Source organism: Rhinolophus sinicus, chromosome 5, assembly GCF_057876585.1.
Source record: "Rhinolophus sinicus isolate RSI-liver-muscle chromosome 5, RSI-T2T, whole genome shotgun sequence".
Lineage (NCBI taxonomy): Eukaryota > Metazoa > Chordata > Mammalia > Chiroptera > Rhinolophidae > Rhinolophus > Rhinolophus sinicus.
In genome coordinates, this window is record NC_142505.1 from 40,654,368 (window position 1) to 40,680,622 (window position 26,255).

Here is a 26,255-nt window from a genome sequence, read left to right on the forward strand (position 1 = left end):
TATAAGATGGGACTATCAAGTAACCCACACCCAAAACTCATATCCAGTGAGGCATGCAGGCAAGCTGTCCCCTGGGGAGGCCACAGGCCTACTCCACAGTGCCTGCAGCCAGAAGAGGCTGAAAATGTCCCACTGGGGGCTGCCACCCGAGCCACAGCACATTAGAATCACCTTGACAATAGCAGCTATCTGGTTTGCAAGTAGATGCTCTGTCACTCCTTGTCCAGTCAAGAACCCTGGGGAGAGAGGGGTACAAGCCAGGTGCTTTGGGACCAAAAATGAGGTAAGGGGCGCTTTTCTCATAGGATTCAGAAAATCAAAGACAGTTCCCAAAGAAATGGCCCTAGAATGGTTTACATCCTGTTCTTACATTCATTTTTTTAGTCTTTCCCATCCATATGCTTTTTCTCATACTGTTTGTTCCTCCTGAAATACCCTCCCATTCCTCCCCGTTCTTTGCATCTCTGCTGATTTTAGCCAGCCTCTAAGGCCCAGCTGAGGTGTGCCACGCTCCAGGAAGTCCTCCTTGATTTGCCCTTGCTGACTTCCTGCCACCCTGCAGTGGTACGCCCCTCCAGGTCCGTGGTGGTTGGTGTCCTTACTCCTTTGTGTGCCCCTGCAAGACGCACATGGCTGCATGAATGGATGGTGATGCCTGAATGCTCCTTGCATAATAGGAATATATTTTCCCTTTTAAAAAATAACAATGTTCACTGTAGGAAAAAAATTAGAATATTCTGGAAAGCAAAAAAAAATTTTTAACTGTGTAAATACCACTGTCTAGATAACCTGTTAACGTTTTGTGTATTTCCAAAAATAGTTTATGTATGTGTAATTGGAATCATAAAATACAAAGTAAGATTTTGGTTTTTTTTTTTCATTTAATATTCAATGAGCATACATATTTTCCATGGCTGAGGAGATGCTGTAATTGAACATTTCCTACTGAGGAGAACCTAGGTTGTTTCCAGATGGAGCTGGCACTGCAGTGCATGTGCTTGCACACACTGCTGTGTGCACTGGCTGTGCAGTGGCCCGTCTCTCAGTGCTGCAGACAGTGAGTGTACCTCAGCCCTCCAGGACAGGGTCATGGTGTGCCCTCCCACCCAGGGTTTCTTCAGAACAAAAGCAATTACTGTTTTATTTTAAATTATAATGCTAAATGAACACTGGAAATTAGGGCATTACAGAAGAAGTGTTAATATGTACAATCACTCCAAATCCTGATCCCCAGAGGCCAACCATTAGCTTTCCGGGGCACATCCCCTGGATATGTGTGTGCACACAAGTAAATACACACCGTGCACCGGTGCGGGACTTGCTACTATACAACCTCCATTTTGGTTTTTATTCAACTGTCACAGACTTCTCCCCTTATCAATGAATATATGGATCCTTTTTCTTAATGATATGTAGTGATCTGTTATATGGGAACACCGTGTTTCTTTTAACTTATCCTCTATTATGGATTTCCTAATTTCTCTTTTTGGTGGAGATAGGAGTTACAAACAATGAAGGGAACATATTTGTGTGTACATCTTTTCACTTACCTGTTTGACTTTTTTCCTCATGATAAATTCCTATAAGAGGAACTGCTAAAATCAGAAAAACAAGAGGTGGGTAGTGGACGGATCTGTTTGGTTAAATTCTGAGCAGTGCAGACAGGATCCCTGGGAGCCTGTTGCCGGCGAAATCTCAAGGGCCGTGAACCCTCCTTTCTCTAATGACTCTCCCTTTTGCAGATTGGCCCGGATTCTCGTCCGCCTGCCTGCACTCAGGCTGATGAGCTCCAACATAACAGAAGAACTTTTTTTTACTGGTCTCATTGGCAATGTTTCAATAGACAGCATAATCCCCTACATCCTCAAGATGGAGACAGCAGAATACAATGGCCAGATCACCGGGGCCAGTCTATAGTGCATACCACACACCTGCTGAGGAGCAAAAGGATCCTCCCAGGAGCACTCAGAGACAAAGGAAGTAGTGGTGTTTTGGTATGTGCAAATATTTCCAGTGTGTTAGCTATTTCCTACCTGGTTTCTCCTTATCTGTTAATCGCAGACAATAGCAACTAAAAGACTAGTAGGATCCTTTCCTGCCATAAGAAATGTTTTAATGCCTTTTGATGAAGCAGATTTTGGAACAATCTTTTAACTCAATTTATATTTAGAAATTCTCAAAGGGCAAAAAACAAAGTTTTATAATGTCAGAGACTAGTATTAAAGAAAACTAAAAGAACCTAAGAGAAGAGTTATGTGTGTATATATATTAAAAATGTCCTTGGAATTAATAGCTACTAATTACCAGGGTAATAATATTAGCACTTTTTAAGCACTTCTTATCGATGCGTAATGTTAGCAACATCTTGCCTCTGGGCAGGGCAAATGGAAAACTGCTTATGTCTTTTGCCGAAATGCTAATGATTTCTGTGAAAATGCAATAGGGTACAGGAGACAATCATTTACATTTAAGAAAAGAAGGCATCATTCCTAATTGTGTGCACACTTTGGTGGTGTTGAACTAAATTCCTGTGAGCAAATGAAAACGTGGCTTATCTGTACCATGCAGTGAGCGGGAATCTACTGGCACAGTCAGTGGTGATCCAAACCAGAAGCTCCCTCAGTCACAGAGCTGATGCTCGTCAGGTCCCTCATCTCTGGTCCTGATCTGTAACGGGCATCTGCAGGCTCCTCCAAACCTGGGGCATCTTCTGATGACTGGTTCCCAGAGTTGGATTGCAGCCAGTCAGAAATTAACTGCCAATTCCTGCAGCAATTGACAACACCCCCAAATCACCTCCGCCACTATGGCAGATGGAGCCTTCTGACCAAATGGTGCAAGGTGGGCATTTTTAATCCTTGACAGTACTTCCTGAACACACGTGGGGTAGCTGCGCGGTGTTCAGATGGAGGGGCGTGGCCGCCTCGGAATGTGAGTGTTCCCTCCCCGGGTTTCCATTCCAACTGCCCCTTGACAAGGGCCTGTTCCTGCAGTTCAGTACAACTGTGGGGGTGTATGCAGGATCTTGTTGCCTGGCCAGGGCGGTACCGGGTGGTGAAGCTGAATGGAAGGGGTCTCTGTTGACCTTAAATATCAGGGTTTTTCAGAATGTCGTCAGACCCAGCATCTCCATTGGCAAGTCTTTTAATGGTGCTGGCACACCACGCACTTTGATCCCCCAGGTGTGCCAGTGAACAACCCTGAGGATCTTAGATGATGGAAGCAGGAGCAGGCTGCCTGCTCCTTTACAAACAACCCTTAATTCCCAAAGTTGCCGTCTTATAAGCTGTAGCGGCCGTTGTTTACAAGAACAGAATGTGGTTATAAGGAAGTTGTATGCTAGAAAAGAGCGCCCATGAATTTCCATGGATGTGAATAGCAGCAAGCATTTCCTGTTTGGGAAAAGTGGCATGTCTAAGACAGGTCAGGTACTTTGTATTTGCTTTTTGTACACCCAAAAATAAGAAAATGTAAGATTAAATTTGTATCTCTTAAACCTTTTGGTCAAATGATACCCAAAAAGATCCCAGTGTATTCCCTGATCTGGCTCAAGCCCTCGATCAAGAGCTGTGTGTGGGTGCTGGGCGAGCCGGCTTACAGCAAAACGGGATGGGATGCTTTATTCTGAAGTGTTAAAGCACTTTATGAAAGTTATTAGTGGGAATTAAGTAGGGACAGGCTCTCTAACTTCTAAATTCCAGTTTGGATTTAATTATATCATTTATAGTTCATGTTTTGGAAGCAAATTTTGGAGAATAGTGAGGGTACCTATTATAAAATGATGGAAACAATTTAATTTTGCCAGCTGAAATTTTTGGTTTTCCAACTCTGAAGTGATTTAAATCTCAAAATTAAGACAAAAAACTGACCAAGACAATGGAGTTAGGGCGGGTCTGTATCATTTCTGCTTGTGAAGGATTTTAGCAGAGGGCATTTTGAGGCATGTTCATGCATCTGACACAGCAAATTGCCTGTTTTTCTCTTCTTTGATTTCTGAATGTAAATATGTCTGTTGATCATGGAGTGGCTCCCTGGAATTACATGTGTGTCACATCTTTCAGATCTGAGTTCTGGGTGCTGGTAAAAAGGTCTGCGCCAGCCAGCTCCCAAGGTCAGGTCCTGGAAGTCCTGTCTCTCTTAGGCTTTTAGATTCCAGTTGCCTTAAGATATTGGGGCAGCTTAGCCAAGAACTAGACTGCAGTCCTGACGAAGCCACTGCTTCCATATGTTGGGAAGAGAAGGCAGGAGGACAGTGAACGACTGGATAGGGAAGTGCCATACTCCAGTAAGATAGCCCTGGAGAAAAGTCGATTTAGTTAAGAAGTTGCTGGTTCTAACCTGGTCCTGCTCCTTAAGGCCCTTTGCCAGTGGTGGCTGATTCCAGTGGACTGTGTTGGGCTTTGAACATTCATTAGTTTCCCAGATCCTCTTGGCCTTACTCTGAAGTGGCCTGTTCCTAAGGATCATGTCCACGCTACCTGAATTACTGCTGCCCCAAATCATTTCAAGCATTTGACAGCAGTTCTATTCCATCTCTTGTCAAATTGGTTAAAAGTAAGCTCAAAGTCAATTACTTAAAGGGATCCCAAGCAGATATTAGGGCTCAACTTGCACGAGGCTTTTAGCCCTTGTCAGTAGTTTGAGAACCTCTAGCTTTAGTGAAGTGAGACTAGCCCGCTGCCCGTGAAATCTGAGTGATATAAACCAGGAGCAGGATTCTTCACGTGTGGCCTATTCAGATGTCCCATTCTGCTGGCCTAGCCACTCCTTCCTCAGTGAGCCGTACACTGGCTACGGGAGGTGGGGACAGACATACACCATCGCTTCCTGATGTCCCGGGCTCTTTCACAGTGGTATCTTAGGTAACATTGGACAGTTATGTGGTTTTGAATTGGTGGAGTTCATTACATATAATCATAAAACAAGACAGGAAGAGACTTAGAGAAAGACCAAATTACTCAAGCAAATACTACTTTTCAAGTTATTCGTGGAAAGTATTTTTAAGGCAAGTACATTAACCACCCTTCTAAGATTTGTAAGTGTGTTTATTGGGGGGGTTACATTATTTATTGTCTAACCTCTGCCACATGTTATGGTTGGGGTTCTTTTGTGTGGGGTTTTATATTTAATTTCAGGTGTAGTCACTTGTTGTAAGATGTGTATGTAATTGCCCTTAAGAGGGATTGTTTTCTAGCTTGTCTGTGTCAGTATTAAATGTGGACTCTGTTCTGAGGCAATTGCCACCAGTCATGGTGATAGCAATAGACATGTCTACTCCGGGCTCCCTAATGCGGAGGCAACATACTCACCACAGCTTCCTCAGCTGTTTGGCTTGTTGCGGGACAGCCACCTTAGGGAGCCAAGAGTCAGAGAGCTCTGGCTGTATCTAGTGCTTTTATTCTGAGAAAACCACACCCTAATCCTTTGGGGGAGTTTCCAGCAGAGCAGTCTCCCTGCCTGCCTGCCTGCCTGCCAAGCAGCCCTTGGCTGTGGATCCAAGTTCTAGGACCTGGTTAGAGTCCAGAAGCTTGTGGCCTCCTTTCCAGTGGAAATGGCCTTATGTGCAGTAGGGGCTACAGATGACATTTCAATTCTTCCCTGAGCCCAGGTCATGAAAAGTGTCATCTTCTGACATTCTCCTTTATCTTGGGAGGTAACTGCCCTTTCAGATCCTGGGAAGATCTGAGCAAGCAGCTCAGAAGCCCTCATACTTCTGTCCCACTTCCATTCCCTAGATTGTGTGGCTCTGAAAATGTCTTAACTTTGATGTGAATTTGTAATCAAGGCGAGTGGGTTTGGGTCTCTGTACACAGGGCTCTGGATCGCCCCGTGTGCCTCCCAGCAGCGTGCACGCCTACGTGTCCAGCCCTGAGCTCCCTGCAGCACATTGTGTGTACAGATTTATAGGCTTGGATGACTGAATGAATGTACATGTGTTTATATCTTCTCTGTATGTACAGTGTATATAGTGTGTATGTGTACATAGATGTAAATTATGTATACAGACATGTAGCGACGTATCCAAACTCCTTATGTTTTAAAGAGAATCTATGATAGAGTTGCTAAAGTAAACTGATGTGGGTGTTCCAAGGTCCCTCAGCAGGATAGATTTGCTGAGATTTTCTTAACTCCATTTTCCTTTGGGTGAGCCTGGCTGCGAAAGGGCATGAAGTCAGACTCTCCACTCTGTACCAAGGAATGTTCCAGACAGGAAAGGTCCTGATAGGATGATGTTGCTATGTGTTCTCTAGGTTCAGACAAGGGCTAAGAAGCTGGAAGACAATATTCCCTAATGTCCAAAAACTTGGCGGGGACCTGGTTGTCACACACCTATTTATGGCCTAACTAGAAGGAACTTGGGAGCTCAGGCCATAGGCCTTCCCAGATACTCGCTGTCGCGTGGTCAGTTTCAGAATGGTCTGTGTCATGGGGCCTGGCTCCCAGTGTGGTAGCAATGTCCCTACTTGCTCTGGACTCAGCAGAGGGTGGGCACGCCCCTGTGACTAAACAAATTCCCATCTCTCTAACGCCAAATGAGAAAAAAACAAACAAAACCTACCCAGTATTTTTTAAAAATAAGCATGAATGTTGATGGCTAATTTATGGCATATAAATTACAAATCTTAAATTACTTCTCTATAGCATGTGAATGAAATCCACTGACTTTTTTCTGTAATTTATGATTTTTAAATTTCAGATAAAAACTGCATTTTAATATGGATATATATGCCCTTAAAGCTACAGATGCCAAATTTTCCTTGTCCAGGTCTATTCTGATGCATTTCCCCCTTAATGGGGCTTAAAACTGAGACTTGAGCCCAGGCCCCAGCCCAGCAGTAGTCGCTTGAGGACCTGGTAAGCACAAGGGGCCTGACTGGCAGAGGAAGGTTGAAAGCTGCCTGCTGAAAGGAATCACTGGATAACTGCAAAACTCATATAATCCACAAGTTGCTTTTTTTTTCAATAAGCTATTGAAATGTTTGAAAACACTTCATTGAGACCATAGTACTCAGTGCCTTTTGTGAGACTGGGCCATTCAGCCTTCACCTTCCCCATCTGTGATGTAAAGGAGCTCCTGCTGCTTCACTGGCCTCCTATCAGTGATTGTCACCTTTCCCATGTCCTTGCCTATTGTGACAATCACACTATTGAAGGTGGCTTTCCAGTTAAAATTATGTGGAAGCTTGACAGTCTAAATGAATCTTTAAAATAAAAATTTTCCTTTGGGACTATTTATCTTAACAACAATCTTAAACTAATTAAAATTGTGAGCTTAAAAAATGTATCTTGGGGTAGGGAATGTCAGTTATTTTTAATGCCCAACTACACTTTCAATTAAGCCAATAACTTTGGTGTCTCAGTATTTATACATACAACAGAAAAAAGGCTGTGAAAATGCTGAAAGAAAATGCTCAGCAATATTTATCAATTGACAGACTGACAAAGCTTAGTATTTGGATAACATTTGGAAGTAGTAGGCTGCACATGAAAAATGGCTTTTCTTTAGGAAAGTATAATCAATTGTCATTTTAACAACCAGAGCATTCATGAACTCAGATGCTGCTGCCACATACAACTCAAGTGCTGGAATATTTTTCTACAGTCCCCGTTCTCCCAATTATCTTGTAAACCAGTGTTCAACTAGTTTTATAACTGAAAAGCTGCACATTTTTCATAGTACAAACCATAGTTTTTACCTGTAGTTTGGAGCTCTCTGTTAAAATGTAGCTGCATTACCAGCCCTTTTAAAAGATGTCTGTTAAAGGAAAATTGGGGTGTTAGATTTTCTTGGGACCGTTTCTGTAACCTCTGCCCTTCCCAATATAGAAAATATTGCTTATGCCATTACATTTTAATTCCAGGTTTAAAACCTGTTGAAAGCTGTAGCTTGAAATCAGCTTTGTCTATGTGATGGCATTTAAAAATAGCATGTTCTTTTTAAACTGAATTTTATATCTAATCAATGTCTTCAGTCTTGAAGAAGAATTTGCATTGTTGTGTTTGTATATAGAGTATTGCAGTGCATGGATTAGCTTTATGCATTTTATTAAATGCTGTTTCAATGTGGCATTATTGTTGTGGCTTAATATTACTACCTAAATGAGGTTTATACTATTAAAAATGAATTAAAGACTAAATGTGCATCCTGCTCATCATTTCTCCTCATAATAGTAATAACAATAATGCCTGACCCCCAAGTAGGTAGTGAGGAAGCACGCTGGTAATCAGAACCCTGTAGCTCTCACCTCACTTAACCTCGGCCAGAAGTGACAGCCCTGTCCCGTTGACGGCTCCCTGGACTTAGGTTTCTCCTGGACCTCACAGGCTGCCATCACAGCTACACACAGTGCCAGGCCTCAAACCAGCAGGCTCGTCCTGTAAAGATATGTTATCCAGGGTACAAAAATGTATTCTTAAAGATTCAGATGTCATCTGACCTCATTTTACAGGTGAGGATTCTCAGGTCTTAAGTCAGATTCTTGACAGAACCACTGGCAGCCAAATAGCTTTAAATAGCTCTGCCCTGTAGTACTCATAGTGGTAATTGGTCACTTCAGCAGAACATGGTCGAAAACCATCTGGCAAACATTGCTTATGCAATTGAGAAATGGTGTATCAATCATAAAATCCTCATAGCGGTCTTCTCTAATTTTCTCCTATTTCTGTAAATTTTAAACCCATCTTTTATCATGATTAACGTAGGAAATGAAAGACAAAGGTTTAAAGAGATAATAATGCCCCAGTGGTGTTTATTTCCATGAATCATTATCTACTATCTATGAACTAGCACATGCAAACCTAACAGCAGCACTGTTCCATCAGGCACTGGACATTCATTACCTCTACCGGGGCTACTAGCTTGGTCCAGAGCAGTCCTGGCTAGCAAGCTTTCTGGGTCCTGTGGGCCATGAGGAGGTAATAGTTCTATAAAGCTTTCTGTCTTGCCAGCTGTGGAAACAGACCAAGAGGAACAAACTCTTTCTGAAAAGGCCTGGCGGCCCCGTAGGAAGCCAAGTCAGCTGATGTGAAGGCCACCGCTGCAGTCAGCAGGGCGGGGTTGTTAGAAACACTGCAGGAACGGAAACCAGCACACACACGAGGGATTAGCATGGAGGACAGATTTTTTTTTCAGCCACCTCCAGAACAGTGATGGGAGAGGGCACCAGGGTATTGAATTTTAACTAAACACAACTGAAGTAAGCCTGCCTGTTACACATTAGAGCCACACACCCTCCTTCCTCTCCCAGAGCCCCCAAAGCCATCGCCCTGAACACACATCTCATACAAAATCACAGTAAGCCATAACTTGAGCATCAAATGTAAAAGCCAAATTTCTTCCAATTTAATGGGATCATCTCCAACATTCATATAAAACACATTCTAGTTCACATCATTTCCCACAGCTAATCACCTCATGGGGCAGGGAATGCTTTCATTCCCATTTTACAGAGCGTTAAGCCTTAGCCAAGGCTCCCATCAGGAGAGGAACCCAGCCCTCACACCTGCTTGTAAGCCCACTGTCTTGCTGCATCCCGTAGGGCATAGCCTCCTGGTCTGCATCCCATGGGTCTGTGGTCCAGCTGGTCCTTCACTTTTGACCATGTAAACCTATTCTTTAACCCTAAAGGGTCTTGGTGTCTCCTAAGGGCTAAAATCAGCACAACTGAAATGGCAACAGTATCAGTGTCCTAGGAGGAAAGAACTACTTGGCAAACCCTCAGGAACACCTCACACCCTCTTCCAAACCTTAGTAAGCAAGAGGGCAAGTGAGAGGCAGCCTCCAATATCGGCCCCTCAAGGCAGGGCGCTCTGCTTTCATCCTTCATGGTCTGTAAACCTACCTGCTAAGGGGCAGAGCTAGGGCCAGAGGGGCTGGCAGTGGCTGACTCCCAATGGGTGCATTCCTAAGGGAGGTGGTCTACAGCCACTGGGGCCCCCTGCATCTCTGGCACACCCCCAGCTAGGCCCCACTGGAGGAAAGAGTCGGTTAGCTTGTTTAAAAAGTGAGCAGTGCACAAAGGCTTGCCCTGGGATTTCTGAAAAATACCCAAAGAGCCTGAATGGAGAGAACGTTCACACTGCCAGCCACAGATGGCTCCAACCAGACGCGACCACCGCAACTTTTAATTCTCCAGAGGGTCTGGAAGAGGAGTAGAAGCCAGTGGAGACCAGGAAAAGGCCACAGGACAGAGATGGGATGTCAACAGACCTTCCACCTTCCTGATGCCAAAGCCTATCCTCCTGCAGGCCTTCCTCCAATCGGACACACACCAGGCTGCTGGAGGGATTCAGGAGCGTTTTATTTGCAGGGTCTCTGGGGACAGAAGCAGGACTTCCCTGTGGCCAAGGTAACCCCAGCTCGCGGGCCAGGGGCCTCCATCCTAGGCGCTGGCTTTCAGAGTGGCTTTGTGCTTTCCTGTCATTTCCTTGGGTAACGGCACCAGGGCTGGGCAGGGCACCTGCCCTTCCACTTCACAGATACACTCCCGCAGGCAGTACTTTCGGGGTCCAAAGTGGGCTGGATGAGAAAGCTGCTTTTTCTCCTGCTCCTCTTTCTTGAGGGTTTCCCTGCCAGAGATCACAGACAGCAGCAAAGTGTTGGCAGCACTGCTCTGAGCATCTGGGAAACGCAGGACTTCTCGGCGTGAATCCCCCCATCTGCTCAGCCAGGGAGACCTGGATCTCCTGTGCCTCCTAAGCTGCTCCTTGCACCCAAAGCCTGTCCCTCCGCTCCCCAGAGGCCTCCCAGAAGAGGGAGAATGTACGTCGGCGTGGGAGCAGTGTCAGGCCCCAGGGGCGGCCACCAGCTGGGAAGCACACGCCCCAGACCCACACTGCAGGTCAGCCTTCACCGGGGCAGCCCCAGCTCTGACTCATCGAACAATCAGGATCAAGGGGCCTAGAAATGCCTATGCTTTCTCAAAGACCGACATTCTTGGCTTCCCTCCTTTCTTGCCTTCATGGAAAGAAAAGGGACCTGTCACTGCAGGCCCCAGGGTTGGACACCCACTAACTCCAAGCTGAGAATCCCAAAGAGGAACATGTTTCCGGCCACACAGAGCAAGTATTTCAGCTGCATCTCAGCCTCCCACTGACCAAAGAAGGGAAGGACGATCTTTATCCCCACTTCACAGCAGGAGTAACAGCTCACCGAGGCTCCAGGACTTATGGCCACACTGGTGAGAAGCAAAGCCAGATGGAGCAGACACTCCAGCGCACACTCTGCTGGTGAGTGGCTCGCTGTCGGAGAGCCTGCCCGCTGGACACCCTCCCAACACACCCGTCCTCTCTCTCAAGCTCGGGGCTAAGATGTTTGCTCCCCTCCAGGTCAACACCAGCAACTCACTCATTCTTCCCCAGGATTTTTTTGATGTGCTCCACGATCTCCTTATTGCTTTTGGTCTCCACATCCACGAGGACCTGCTCACCAGAATCTGGAAACAGGAAGTAAAGGGGGGAAGAAACCCTAAGAACTCGGCAGCATGCTCTTCAGCCTCAAATGGTGGTAATTGGGATGTGCTTTAGTGGAGAAATATTTTAACAATAAAATAAATATATTTGTTTATGTAATGCATAATGCTACCTCTTTTCCCCATATTTCTTTGCATAATGCTACCCTTTTTTTCCCACGTTTCTTTAGATGTGAGCAAATTTTAGACATGTACAAAAGCAACCTATTTTAATAGAAATAAATTCCATGTTCCCAGAGAAAGATTCAGTATCAGTAACATGGCAATCCTCGCCAAACTGGTCCACAGATTCAATGCGGTTCCTATCAAAATCCCAGCAGGTGTTTGTGTAGAACTGATAAGCTGAGCCTAAAATTCATGCAAAGGACGCAAAACAATTTGGAAAAACAAGAAAATGGAAATGTTCATTTTCCAATTTCAAATTTACAATAAGCTACAGTAATCAAGTTCTGTGGTTATAGTGTACGAACAGACCAGACTATAAGTGACAACAGAACTGAGTCCAGAAATAAATCCTTATATTTATGGTCAATTGGTTTTCAGCAAAGATACCAAGACATTTCAATGGGGAAAGAAAATCCTTTAAAGAAATGGTGTTGGGACAACTGGGTACCAACATGCAAATAAACGAATTTAGACCGTTACACCTCACATTAAAAAAAGAAAGAAAAAACTTAAAATGGACCAGAGACCTAAATGTAAGAGCTAAAAGTTATATAAAACGTTTTGAATAGAACATCTTTATAACCTTACCTAGACAAAGATTTTTAGATATGACATCAAAAACATGATCCATAGAGAAAAATCTGATAAATTGAACTTAACCAAAATTCAAAATTTATGCTTCAAAAGGCACGATAAGCCAGACTGGGAGATAATACTCATAATGCATACATCTGATAAAAGGCTGGTATCTCAACTATATAAAGAATTCTCACAACTCACTAAAAATCCAAGTAAAAAAATGGGCAAAATATTTGAATAAACACCTTTTTTAAATTTTTATAAGTTTATTTGAGCCTAACGACATATGCCAGGGAGCTAGATCTCAAATGCCCCTTGAATAAACATTTTTTAAAAAGCTAATAAGTACTTGAGAAGATACTCAATATCTTAGTCATTAGGAAAATGAGAAAATTGAAGACACAGTGAGATATTATTAGAGTGACTAAAATTATTTAAATGGACACTACCAAGTGCTGGTGAGGATGCACAGTAACTGGAACTTTCCTATATTATTGGTAAAAAAAATATTACAGCAAATTTAAACAGTGAATTAAGACCAAAAAAAAAGACTGGAAAGGAAAAAGTAAAACTATTTGCGGATGACATAATTGTATATGTAGAAAATACTAAGGAATTTAGAAAATAAAACTACAAGAAATAAGGGACCAGCATGAGCAAAGGCATCAGAGCAAGATGTGGCAAAGGAATTTGGAAAAACCAGCCTGTGTGGTGTGAGGCATGTAGGAGATGTGAGGGCAACAGAAGACGAGGGAGGGAGGCAGGGAGGCAGGGAGGGAGGAGAGTCCAGATCTCAGTGCCATTAGCACCTCGGTATGGGAAGCCAAGGTGCAGGGAATAGCATGCCTTTACAGGAGCTTGTACCTCAGATCACCTGACTGCTGCGGGAGGAGGAATGGATGGGAGGGAAAACAGTCCTGGACCACAGCACAGTGGCCCCGCACTCACCTAAATAGAATCGAAGGAAGGGTGACGGTGTCATGTTCTTAAACATCACAATCTGTACCCAAGGGTTTTTGTATTGGATCTGAGGTATGTTGAAAAACACAAATTTCCTGCAAAAGGGAAGAAATTAAACCCATGAAACAGGAATTTTTAACCTAAAATTTTGCATACCTGTGTATTTTTCTAGGAAGAAGGTCCAGCACGTTCATCAGCTTCTCAGAGGATCCTAGCCCCGACCCCCCACAAAAGGCTGAGAAGGGCTGCTCTGAGGAATGTGTTAGTATGTTCTCTGAGCGGGGGTGTCCAGACTCCTGGTTTGTCATCTAAGAGAAAAAATATCTGCATCTTTACCTCACGTTGCACTCTAACCTAAAACTCATCAAAGCAGGAGTGTAAATGTAAAAATGAAGCTATGCAACATCAATCTCGATTTATGTGGTGGTTACACGGGTGTCTGCATATATAGAATTCAGCAAGCTGTGTACTCCCAGGTGTGCCCTTCATATAGATTCTACCACAATTTAAAAATAAATGAAACCATGAAAACATGGGGAATATTTGTACAATCTAGAAGTGGAAAAATCTTTCAACTTAGAAGGTTTAAAATATAAATATAATTACATTAAAACCTTTGCATGGCAAAATTTACCAAAAGCAAAATCAACATTTGCCAAACCGAAGGAAAAATGTTTGCAAAACATAAAACAAAAGGCTAATTAATTCCCTTCTGACAGAGTTTTACACATCATTAATAAGATGGACAATTCAACAAGAACAAAGGGCAATGGCCACAAATAGGCAGAAACCAAATGGCCTATTTGCCAGGTGAAGAGCTTCTCAGTATCTTCCCAATAAAGTCATGTAGGTTAAAATAGGATTCTTTTTCACCTCTAAGATTGCTAAAGACTTTTTTTTTTTAAGTTACAGAAATGAGTAAACATTTCCTTAACAATATAAATTGGTTTAACCTCTTTGGAGGTCGGTTTGGAACTAGCAGAATTTTAAAAGCATAGCGTCTGACTCTATTTCACTTCTGCTTTGAGATATTTTCACATTTGAATGCAAAGATGTGTGAGGTTCACTACAGCATTATTTGTTACAGCAGAGGAACAGAAACAAATGCCCCTCCATAGAGGGCTGATTAAATGAATTAAGACACAGCCGTGTCGGGATCCCTCTCCACCTGCTCTCCATCCTAAATGGCTGACCTACATGGACAATGGAAATGGGCTTTCTTGCCCTCTGTATTCTGTTTGGCCAACAGGGAGCACTGGCGAACGCATGGAAGGAGGGAGTAGAATCAAGGTATTTCCCTGGCTCGTGCCCTGAGTCCCAGGTGCCTATCAGACAAGCCTCGCCATCTCCAGAGTGATTCCGACAATCACTCTCCCCCTCACTTCTGCAAGCCTAGACCTGGGGCCTTGCATAAGACGTTGTGGCTTCTTTTCTCCATCCTTTCCCACAGCTTTGTAAACGGTCCATTAATTAAAGGCTCCCAAATGGTCCAAATTTAAATGCGCCCTAGGCTCCCTTCTGCCACCTTGCCCCATACACCAGACAACGGAAAGGTGGTACATGGGACAGAAGTACAGTCGCTGTACTTGACCACGTCCCAGCAATATGACCCAGGGCAAGTTAGTGCTCTGTGCTTCAATGTTTGTGCAAGATGATGGCGATGCAGGACGAGCAGTCCAGACTGGAGCTGGTCGTCGATTTTCAAGATGATGACACTGACAGAATCAACAGAAAGCCTGACTGTGGGACCATTTACTTGGGAAGACTTCCATACTAGGGCAGAGTCTGCAGTTGAAACAAAACAAAAGCAATGACAATTATTAACCCCAGTGTGGGGACAGAGTCCCAGAGAGCAGTTTCCAGGCTCTCGGCCTCACGTGGGAACGTGCTAGCTCAGGAAGTGGATGGCCATCAGCTGTGACTAGTTGGCCGTCAGCTGTTACCGGTTAGCCATTGGCCACTGATATAACTGCTACGGCTGAGCCAGCAAGGGCGAATTACAGTTAGCACGGCGGATTGCAGCTAGCAAGTGAGGTTGGCAGGCAGAGAAGCAGATGGCGGATCGTGTGGATCCTACTTCGTGTGTCTCGCCCGGCCGCCAGCGAAAATATAGTGGTATGACTCCCCTATCTATGGCTCCGTGGGTGTTCCTTTTTGGCCTCACCATGTCCTGCATTCTTATGTGGGGAGTGGGAGCTGAGACCCCGCATGACACCCAGGGAGAACAAAAACCTTTGCAAAAACAAACAAGAAAAATAATCAGTACTCTGTTTAGCTCAGCTGTGTGTAGTATTCACAACATGATTATTAAACAGTGAATAGTGATCTAGCCAGCATTCTGAAATGACTATCGATGGGGGGGGGGGGGGAGGGCGGGTAGAATGCATGTGTTGAGGGTGGGGAATGGCTATGGTGGTGAAGGAGCTAAATCCTCGTCTTCCATGGTGACAAGACCCTAGATAATGCCTAAAGCTAAAAAAGAAGTAGCTCTCTATGTACAGTATTTTAACTAGATGGAGGCAAAACTCTAATAATTAAATGGTTAGAGTTGAAAGTTGTTGCCTCTAGGGGAGGAAGCGGGAAAAGGGTGCTACTATAAGCCCTGCCAACCAGGACAGGCAGCTCGAAGGCTCAATTTACCTTCCTGGGCTTAGGACCCCTCTGCTCAATTCCCACCCACAGCAGAGTATCCCAATATCACAGAACTTTGTACAAACAAACCAGGGCACTTCCATGTAGGAATCTCTCCCACTTAAAACTACTAGGACCAAGATTCTACAGGATTTGAAGTGGTTCTTGCCGAAGCATGGGAGGTAACTTAATAAAGGTAAACTTTAGTTGAGCACCTGCTGTATATGCCAGACATCTTACTAAGTACTTTATACTGGAATCCTCACAGTGACCCTGGAAGGCAGGGTTTTACAGCTAAGGATGTCAGAAAAATGAAATAAACTGCCTTGGTCAACCCTCATAAGTGAAAGAACTGAGGCTGTCATTAGCATCTGGCCTTCTCCCACACATTTCTGTTATAAAATTATCAAATTCACCTAGGCTTAGGGTGGGCCACAGGAGAATTCAATAAATGCCTGCAGCCGTTACTTCTCTCACTGCATCCCCACATCGGCCCTGGGACACTAGTATCCCATCTGGGACACAGGAGCAACTCCCCCAAAGCCAACGAGTGGAACAGGGACCCGAACCAGGTCCGTCGCCCCTGGGCTGGGCTCCACCCAGACGCCGTGCCACCCTCCCCTCCGCTCTCCCTCCTCAGCCGTTAGGGCGTGGCCCTGCTGTCCTGGCGGTGGAACCTGGAGCAAGCTGCTCCTCGGGCTCCTTGTCTGTAAAATGGGGGCAATAGCACCAACCTCCGGGAGCCAGACCCAGGATTAAGTGCAGCCCCAGGTCTCCACGTTACTGGCACGTGGTTATAATCACCGGGAGAGGCCTCCCAGGGCTCGGACTGACCTGGCGCCCTCGCCCAGCTCCCCGTGCGTGTTGTAGTTCACTGTCATGACCTTCACCGAGTCCTTGAACACCACGTCCCCCTGGCCCAGGTACTGCAGGGTGCGGCGGATCGGGAAGCGGCCCTTCATGGGCATGGCGGCGGTGGCCGAGCCGCGAGGTGAGCGGCGAAGAGAGCCCAGAGCAGCAGCACACGCCGCAGCCGGCGGACCTTGAGCCGCTTCTCCTCCACGCTGTTTCCGCTTCCCGCGCAGACTCGCAGAAGATGCCTCCCGGCGGGCAGCGCTCCTGCTGCGGGGCAACCTGGACCTTGTAGTCCAGGCTGGCGGTGCTTTGAGGCCGGGATTGGAATGGGGGCATATACAATTTCGCTTTAGAGCGCCCGCCTCCTGAAACGTTTTCACGCTCTGTGTATTCCTCTTTCTCCCCGACAAGGAAAAATATTTTTAAATGGGATCAAACTCAATCAATCAGACAACAAAATTACAGTAGGAAATGAATCAGGAAAGCTGAGTTCTGATACCAAGTGGGCTAATAACTTTTTTTCCTCAAAAAAGTTTATTTTAGATTGAGAACATGTCACTACTATTTTTAAATCCTGGTGTATTCAAGGTAAGTGGTCTTGGTACAGGATACAATCAAATCATGATATATACTTCAGTGATTTTTATACTGAGTCACAGCCTTAATATAAAGGTACATTTTACTGAATAAAAAAATAAGTGTTAAGTTCTTGAGCTTTTAAATTAGAATTTCATAAAGTGCCCTTCATAAAGTCTTATATATTACAATAATTAAGTGGATATAATTTCCTTAACAAAGTCACCTTGAAAAGTATTGGCACACGGCATTTTGTCTTGCCTTTTTTTTTTTAATTTTGTAATTTCGAAGTTTCTTCACATGTCTTCTTTTCCACTTTGTTTAAATTTTCCTTAACAATTCATCATCTAAATAGCTATCCCTGTTACAGAATAAGGTGAGCTTTAATCTGTCATTTTAAAGGTCAAGTTTTAGGCAGTTTTAGGAGCTGAGCAATTTCTCTCGTGTGTAAACTGATTCTTATAGTCAAGTGGCAAATTTAGAGCCAATACACTAATGCAGAGTCCATGAATTGAGCTGTTGTTTTAAATACATGTTTTTATCTCCAAGGTTTTCTGCTGTTTTTTCAGGACCATCTGGATATAAGTTGATAGCTGTCACAGCTATAACATTAACTTTATCCAATTGAAGAATTTCTTTGTATTCACACACTGGAAAAAGCACCTTTAAGATGGTTATTACCACAGCTGTTCCTATAATTCCAACCACCATGACGTTCAGAAACGTAAAGAATACTGGGAAAACACTGCTCCAGAACCTACGCAGATCTTTTCTGAACGTTTCCATCCACTGACAGATCACCTTATATGAAGATGGAGGCTCTGCTCTGAGAAAAGTTTCAGGTGATTTGCCAGGTAAAGCATCGTCATCTACAGTAGTTTCCACATTCCAGATAAGTAATAGCTGGTAGTCTGCAATGAACTAACACTTTCTACATTTTTGGAGCAGTTGGGAAGGGTAAATAAAATGTCATCATCATCTCGGGATATGGAGTACAGCATGCTTTCTTCCAAAAGTAGCGTATAGTTTGAATGCCTGAGTATTCCCTGGTTCTTAACTAAAATATCAATTTCAGTAACATTCTCTTGTTGAGCTCATTTTCTATCCATCTCTACTACCTCTTCTTGAATGACAGCTGCAAACTGGAACTAGATGTCATAGACCACTCATGAACTGAAATCCTCACACTGACAATTACAAAATATTCTTTTTCCTCCAAATTTTTGAGATTTTCATTCTTCACTATCAAAGTCTGACAGCTTATTCTGGTTACACTACTATTAACAGGGAAGTCATTTACATATAGCTGTCCACTCTCACAGGTTATGTTAAGAATAGCCTGTTCTCGGGGCAGCCAGGTGGCTCAGTTGGTTAGAGCGCAAGCTCTGAACATGTTTGCCGGTTCGATTCCCACATGGGCCAGTGAGCCGCACCCTCCACAGCTAGATTGAAGACAATGAGCTGCCGCTGAGCTGCCGGAGGGGTGGCCCGATGGCTCCGTTGGTTAGAGAGTGAGCTCTCAACAATAAGATTGCCAATTCCTGCATGGGATGGTGGGCTGCGCCCTCTGCAACTAAAGATTGAAAATGGCAACTGGACTTGGAGCTGGGCTGCGCCCTCCACAACTAGATTGAAGGAGAACAACTTGGAACTGATGGGCCCTGGAGAAACACCCCAATAAAAATTTTTAAAAAAGGAATACCCTGTTCTTTAGATACCTGTTTGTGGGGGCATAGTCCCAGAGAGCATTTTCCAGGCTCTCAGCCTCACATGGCAAGGTGCTGGCTTGGGTAGTAGATGGTCATCAGCTGTGACTAGTTCGCCATCAGCTGTTACCGGTTAGCCATTGGGCACTGATATAACTGCTGTGGCTGAGCCAGCAAACGCGGAGTGTGGATTGCAGATTGCAGAGAGGCAGATTGCAGTTAGCACAGCGGATTGCAGTTAGCAAGTGAGGTTGGTTGGCACCGAAGCAGACGGCGGGCTGCAGATCATGTGGCTCCTGCTTCCTGTGTCTCCAACCCAGCCGCCAGCGAGACTATAGTGGTGTGACTCCCCTATCTATGGCTCCGTGGGTGTTCCTTTTTGGCCTAGCCATAGCCTGCGTTCTTATGTGAGGAGAGGGACCAGAGACCCCACATGAGACCCTGCATGACACATGGCGCAGCGAGCAGGGTACGGTGTTGGCCGAAACTCTCCGAAAGGTAATGGAGCAGTTTATACGTATGAAAGCTCTGTTTTGGGAGACCCGTGAGGAGCGGCGCTGGGAACAGGAGGCTCGATCTGTTTGGGAGAAATGTTACCCCTCAGTGAATTGGTGGGTCTCTCAAGCCGCCGGATGGCACGCCACCCTGTTGGCCATGGCGGGCATCGCCTACTTTTTGGTGGTCTGCTGCTGCCAAAGCCTCCAAGGATTGCGGACATCTTACACCGAGGCCTCCACCCAATCGGACACCTGGCGTGGCGAGCAGGATTCCGGCCAGGTAGGAAAGGAGTCTGACTCTGGGCAGGAGGATGTGTGGCCCCCACACAGTATGTGGTGCCCGGTGGCCACTGTTCTCAGGAGTTGGACCCCCAAGGAGGGGTGGAAGGACATGGATGGCTCTCCAGCCAGCGTGGAGAGGGCCCTGCAGGTTCTAGCTGAGCGGTTGCCAGAGCAGGCGAAGGCTACAGCCGGCCGCGTGAGCTGGATGTTCCTCACGGCCTTGCGTTGTAACATGGAGGACACGCTTAATGAAATAGCTCAGGTGCCAGACCAGCAGCCCCAGGGGGAGGCGCTGGAAGCTCGGGACTGTCGGTGGGAGGAGGTTCTCACCGTGGTGCATCAGAACTCGGAGGAAGCACTTGCTGGAATAGCCCAGGTGCGGGACCAGGTGTCCCGGTAGGAGGCGCTGGAAGCTCAGGTCGCCTGTTAGAGGAGGAGCCCCACAGTGGCGACTCTGAGGCAGAGGAGGACGATATGAGTGGAGACAATGTAGCTCCCAACCCCCAAGCCCGGCCAATCTTGAAGCAAAGGGTAAAACGTGAGCAACCTTTGGGCCCCGGGGGCGTTGCTGCCAGCAACCCAGCTGTGACTGAGTTCACAACCTACACCCCATACACTCCCACTGAGTTGCAGGAGCTGGGGAGGCGGTACAGACAACGCCCTGGAGAGCCAGTCTCGGCTTGGCTGTTACGTTTATGGGATGAGGGAGCAGACAACATTCTCTGCTCCCCAGGCGAGATGGAAAAGCTAGCTTTCGTGACAGTGCATCTGTCCCTGTGACAAAGGTTACAGAACTGCCATAGGTTGGCCCACGACCAGGGCAACCATTCTCTAATGGAGTGGCTCACGGCTACAGTACACACAGTATGGGGACAGGCTGGCGAGCTGCCAGACACTGTGAGTCAATGGCAGTCATATACAGAACTTACTCAAATTATCCATGAAATGGGTATGAGACATGCTATCTTCAACCCTAATATGTGGGGGCCGGATGACGAGCGTTTCGAGCGTTTTACAACCAGCATGAGAAATCTGGTTTTGGATACTGCACTTGCAAATGCTTTTGGATCCTTGGTTGCCATTCTTACGCCCTATGTGGGGCGGCGGATCCATGAAGTTACACTTGCCATGGCCACCCTAGTGTATGTTGAAAGCTGGCGGCAAAGGAAGTTAAGACAGGAGGTCGGAGAAGTTAAGACCTGGAAGCCCAAGTCAAAAGTAAGGGGGCGAGGTCGCGGGCTTCAGAGAGTAACATGCATGCAGATGTGGCATGATCTCGTGGCAGCAGGGGTCGATCAGGAAAAAATAGACCGACACCCCAATGCACTCTTGCTAGAACTCTAGAAACAGTTGCATCTGGAACAGCAATTCCGGGAAAGCACCACACGTATCCCTCCAGGATTTCATGCCGCTGCTTGAGGCCGACTCCTTTCATCTTGATTAGGGGTGGGGCCAAGGTACCTGGTCAGAGGGGACAAGTGGCGATCGGAGGCCCCACGTGGAACTGTCCATACATTGGTCACCTTCTAATGTGCAGAAGGTTTTGGCCCTATTTGACACCAGCGCAGACCGCAGTCTTATTTATGAGAAACCCTGGCTGTGCCCAGAAGGACTGATGGTGCCCTGAGAGACCCTGGCTGTGTCCAGAGAGCCTGGCTGTGTCCAGGATATTGAATTCACCTCCAGGCTCCTCGCACAGGGCCCCTCGCGGAAGATGCTTGTCACGTAGATTGTGAGGTAAGACCCTGTAGGGGTGGAGTGTGGGGACAGAGTCCCAGAGAGCAGTTTCCAGGCTCTCGGCCTCACGTGGAAAGGTGCTGGCTCAGGTAGTAGATGGTCATCATCTGTGACTAGTTGGCCATTAGCTGTTAACGGTTAGCCATTAGCCACTGATGTAACTGCCATGGCTAAACTAGCAAGTGTGGAGTGTGGATTGTGGATTGCAGAGAGGCAGATTGCAGTTAGCAAGTGACGTTGATTGGCAGAGAAGCTGATGGCAGGCTGCAGATCATGTGCCTCCCGCTTCCTGTGTCTCCAACCCAGCCACCAGGGAGACTATAGTGGTGTGACTCCCCTATCTATGGCTCTGTGGGTGTTCCTTTTTGGCCTCACCATGTCCTGCGTTCTTATGTGGGGAGCGGGACCAGAGACCCTGCATGACACCCTGCATGACACTCCCCATCATCTTTCAGGGTATTTATATTAACTCTAATGCTGTCCTTTGGGGCTGGCGGTCTTCAGCAGCGGGCAGCAGCCAGAACAAGAGCCTCAGGAGGGCAAGTGGTGCCACTGAAGTGCCCTCCATCTTGGACTGGGCTAATAACTTTTTATTCAGCCTCATTTAAGTCAGTTTTTCTCTCTCAACTTCTTGTTTCCAAATGAAGGGTTCAAACTGTGCAATTTCTAACATTGACTTAAAAAACTGATTTGCAAAAGAAAAAGCTTTGGATATATCCCTTCCAGGTTTAGCCACTTAACAGTTCTTGACCTCGATTTTTTTTCATAAGCAAAACATGGATGAGATGTATTTCTGAAGTCCTACTCTTACAGATCAGAGAACGTTTTTATTTCTCTTTCTCTTTTTTCGCCAATTTTAATATTTTTTTCAGTTACAGTTGACATACAATATTATATTAGCTGCAGATGTCCAACATAGTGATTAAACATTTATATAACTTAGGAAGTGATCACCCAATACAACTAGTACCCATCTGGCACCATAAACAGTTATTACAATATTATTGACTATATTCCCTATGCTGTACTTTACATCCCCATGACTATTTCGTAACTTCCAATTTGTGCTTCTTTTTTTTTAAAGATTTTATTAGGGAAGGGGAACAGGATTTTTTTTTTATTGGGGAACAGTGTGTACTTCTAGGACTATTTTTTCCAAGTAAAGTTGTTGTCCTTTCAGTCTTAGTTGTGGAGGGTGCAGCTCAGCTCCAGGTCCAGTTGCCATTGCTAGCTGCAGGGGGCGCAGCCCACCATCCCTTGCAGGAGTCGAACTGGACACGCTCCAACCAACTGAGCCATCTGGGAGCTCAGCGGCAGCTCAGCTCAAGGTGCCATGTTTAATCTTAGTTGCAGGGTGCGGAGCCCACCAACCCTTGTGGGACTCGAGGAATTGAACTGGCAACCTTGTGGTTGAGAGCCCACGGGGCCATGTGGGAATCGAACCTGCAGCCTTCGGAGTTAGAAGCATGGAGCTCTAACCGCCTGAGCCACAGGGCCAGCCCAATTTGTACTTCTTAATCCTTTCCCCTTTTTCACCCATCCTCTCAACCCCCCTCCCATCTGGCAACCATCAAAATGTTCTCTGTATCTATGAGTTTGTTTCTATTTTGTTTGTTCATTTATTTTGTTCTTTTGATTCCACATATAAGTAATATCATATGGTACTTGTCATTCTCTGTCTGACTTACTCCACTTAGCACAATACCTCCTAGGTCCATCCATGTTGTTGTAGATGGTAAGATTTCATTCTTTTGATGGCTGAGTACTATTTCACTGTATATATGTACCACCTTTTCTTTATCCATTCATCCATTGATGAACACCCAGGTTGCCTCTATCTCTTGGCTACTGTAAATAATACTGCAATAAACATATGGATGCATATGTCCCTTTGAAGTAGTGTTCTGGTTTTCTTTGGATAAATACACAGAAGTGGAATTACTGGGTCCTTCTTTATCTTTTGTCATAACCTTTGTTGTTTTTCTTTTGTGTGTTTTTTAAAAGATTTTATTGGGGAAAGGGAACAGGACTTTATTGGGGAACAGTGTGTATTTCCAAGACTTTTTTATTGGGGAACAGTAGTGTGTTTTTCCCAGGCCTCATCAGCTCCATCCATGTCAAGTTGTTGTCTTTTCAATCTTAGTTGTGGAGGGTGCAGCTCAGCTCCAGGTCCAGTCGCTATTGTTAGTTGCAGGGGGCGCAGCCCAACATCCCTTGCGGGAGTCGAACCAGCAACCTTGTGGTTGAGAGCACGCACTCCATCTAACTGAGCCATCTAGCCACCCTGGAGCTCAGCGGTAGCTCATTGACTTCATTCTAGTTGTGGAGGGTGCAGCTTGCTGGCCCATGTGGGAGTCTAACCGGCAGCTCTGTTGCTCTGAGCTCGTGCTCTAAACCACCTGAGCCACACGTCTGCCCCATAACCTTTGTTTTAAAGTCTATTTTGTCTGATAATAAGTATTACTACCTCAGATTTTTTGTTGGTTTTCATTTTCATAAAATATCTTTTTCCATCCCTTTACTTTCAGTCTCTGTGTGTGTCTTTTGATCTGAAGTTAAGTCTCTTATAGGCAGCATATGTAAACGTCTTGTTTTCTTATCCATTTAGCCATCTGTGTCTTTTGATTGGAGAATTTAATCCGTTTACATTTCAAGTAATTGTTGGTAGATATGTAGTTATTACCATTTTATTATTCATATTTTTAATTCTTCTTCTCCTTCTTCTTGTCCCTTTAATATTTCTTGTAGTACTGGTTTGCTAATGATGAACTCCTTTAGCTTTTTCTTATGTGGGAAGCTCTTTATTTATCCTTCAATTCTAAATGATAGCTTTGTTGGGCAGAGTAATTTTGGTTTTAGGTCTCTGCTTTTTGTTACTTTGAATATTTCTTGCCAATTCCTTCTGGCCTACAAAGTTTCTGTTGAGAAATCAGCTGACAGTCTTATGGGAGCTCCCTTGTAGGAAACTAACTGCTTTTCTCTTGATGCTTTTAAGATTCCATCTTTGTCTTTAACTTTTGGCATTTTAATTATGATGTGTCTTGGTGGGGGCCTGTTTGGATTCATCTTGTTTGGAACGCTCTGTGCTTCCTGGGCTTGTGTGCCTATTTCCTTTGCCAGGTTATGGAAGTTTTCCATAATTATTTCTTCAAATAGGATTTCAATTCCTTGCTCTCTCTCTTCTCCTTCTGGTACCCCAATGATGTGAATGTCGATACACTTGATGTTGTCCGAGAGGCCCCTTAAACTATCCTCATTTTTTGAATTCTTTTTTCTTTTTGCTGTTCTGATTGGGTGTTTTCTGCTATCTTATCTTGTAAATCGCTGGTTTGAATCTCTGCTTCATCTAATTTGCTGTTGATTCCCTCTAATGTATTCTTCATTTCTGACTGGTTCTTTTTTATGTTTCCTATCTCTTTGTTGAAGTTCTCACTGAGATCATTGAGCATCCTTATAACCAGCATGTTAAACTCTGCTGCTGGGAGATTGCTTGTCTCCATTTTGTTCTTTTTCTGGAGCTTTGTTCTTTTATTTGATATATGTTTGTCTCCCCATTTTGGCTGCATCCCTGCATTTGTCTTTATTAGAGATGCTGTCTGTCTCCTAGTCTTGGTAGAGTGGCCTTAAATAGTAGGTGTCCTGTGGGGCCCAGTGGCCCAATCTCCCTGGTCACTTGAGCCAGCTGCTGCAGGTGTGTCCCTTGTGTGGGTTGTGTTTGCCCTCCTGTTGTAGTTGAGCCTTGGTTGCTCTTTGTACATCAGTAGGAGGGATTGACCCTCAGCATAATTGGTTGTGAGGACTAGGCATGACTACAGTGGAGGAGCTGTTATGGAGGGGCTGACCCTGCAGAGCAGGGTTCGATTTAGCGAGGCTCTGGTGCCCACCCAGTCTGCCGTTTGGGTGTGTCATCTGTGGAAGCCGCCAGGTGTTGCTCCCATGCTATCTGAAGGCCACTGGGTATGCCAGCCCTGAGGCCTCTTGGGAGGGGCCCCACTGCTGGCCAAGTTCAGCCTCCACTTGTGCCCTGCCCAGGGCCACCTAGCATGAGCCACAAAGCAATCCACAGATGGCCACTGCCTGCACTGGGTTTGGAGGTGCCTAGGAGAAGCTAAGCTGTGAACTGAGTGCCAGGCTTGGGACTGCTTAGCAAGAGGTCCAGAGCATGCCCAGGCCAGATGCTGCTTGTTTGGGGCTTGTGAACCTTTGAGAGATTTTAGGAAAGTCTGCAGCATGAACCGAAACAGGCCATCTTTTGTCATAATCTCTGGGTTTTGTCCTCTTTCCTGAAAGCTCTGAAGAGATAAAAGTGAAAGGAGCATCTTTTGTTATTCGTAACAAATTAGTCAACCACACCCGTTTTTGCAAATGAGATGACTTTTGGAAAGCCCCTAAGGATGGGGGCTAGTTGCAGAGAACCATGTGATTAGAGGGCTGGAATTTTCAACCCCAGGCCCCCAACTTCTGATCTCTGGGAAGGGAAGAAGGGCTGGAGGTTGAGTTAATCACTAATGGCCAGGGATTTAGTCAATCATGCCTATGTAAGGAAGCCTCCATTTAAAACAAAGAACCCTAACTGAAGGGCTTGGGAGAGCTTCCAGGTTGGTGAACACATCAAGGTGTTGGGAATGGTGTTCCCAGAGAAGGCATGGAAGTTTGCACCCCTGTCCGCATACCTTGCCCTATGCATCTCTCTCATCTGGCTGTTCCTAAGTTGAAATCTTTTATAATAAACTGATAATCTAGTAAGTAGACTGTTTTCCTGAGTTCTGTGAGCTGTTATAGCAAGTTACCAAACC

General features: G+C 45.4%; 2 protein-coding genes and 1 pseudogene across 5 annotated transcripts in view; 1 reads left to right on the forward strand and 2 right to left on the reverse strand.

The window, feature by feature from the left end:
• NR2C2 (nuclear receptor subfamily 2 group C member 2) overlaps nucleotides 1-18,136 on the forward strand; it is an 87,763-nt gene extending 69,627 nt beyond the window's left edge. For 2 of the 4 annotated variants that reach the window (XM_019746954.3, XM_019746967.3), the window contains one exon: nucleotides 1,743-6,555. In XM_019746954.3, the coding sequence (XP_019602513.1) occupies nucleotides 1,743-1,917 (175 nt within the window). In that variant the 3' untranslated portion in view covers nucleotides 1,918-6,555. Of the gene's footprint in view, nucleotides 1-1,742; nucleotides 6,556-13,347; nucleotides 15,291-17,806 lie in introns of those variants that run through there. The other 2 variants (XR_002138647.3, XR_002138648.3) reach the window with 2 other exon arrangements.
• MRPS25 (mitochondrial ribosomal protein S25) lies at nucleotides 9,322-16,900 on the reverse strand. Its single transcript, XM_019746986.3, has 4 exons — nucleotides 16,641-16,900; nucleotides 13,164-13,270; nucleotides 11,348-11,435; nucleotides 9,322-10,569 (listed from the first exon to the last, which is right to left on the reverse strand). Exons 1-4 carry the CDS (start codon nucleotides 16,772-16,774, stop codon nucleotides 10,383-10,385), a joined length of 516 nt encoding a protein of 171 aa, XP_019602545.1. The 5' UTR covers nucleotides 16,775-16,900; the 3' UTR covers nucleotides 9,322-10,382.
• On the reverse strand, nucleotides 17,730-19,608 carry LOC109455094 (glycoprotein integral membrane protein 1-like; annotated as a pseudogene).
• Between the last annotated feature and the right edge of the window lie 6,647 nt (nucleotides 19,609-26,255).

What these genes read in the sequence shown, in the direction of transcription:
- MRPS25 (XM_019746986.3), bottom strand. Translation starts at nt 16,774, where the DNA reads ATGCCCATGAAGGGCCGCTTCCCGATCCGCCGCACCCTGCAGTACCTG. An exon ending in GAGCTGGGCGAGGGCGCCAG is followed by an intron (nt 13,271 to 16,640) that starts GTCAGTCCGAGC and finishes TCCCTTTTGCAG; the next exon opens with GAAATTTGTGTTTTTCAACA. An exon ending in AAAATCCTGGGGAAGAATGA is followed by an intron (nt 10,570 to 11,347) that starts GTGAGTTGCTGG and finishes GATCTCTGGCAG; the next exon opens with GGAAACCCTCAAGAAAGAGG.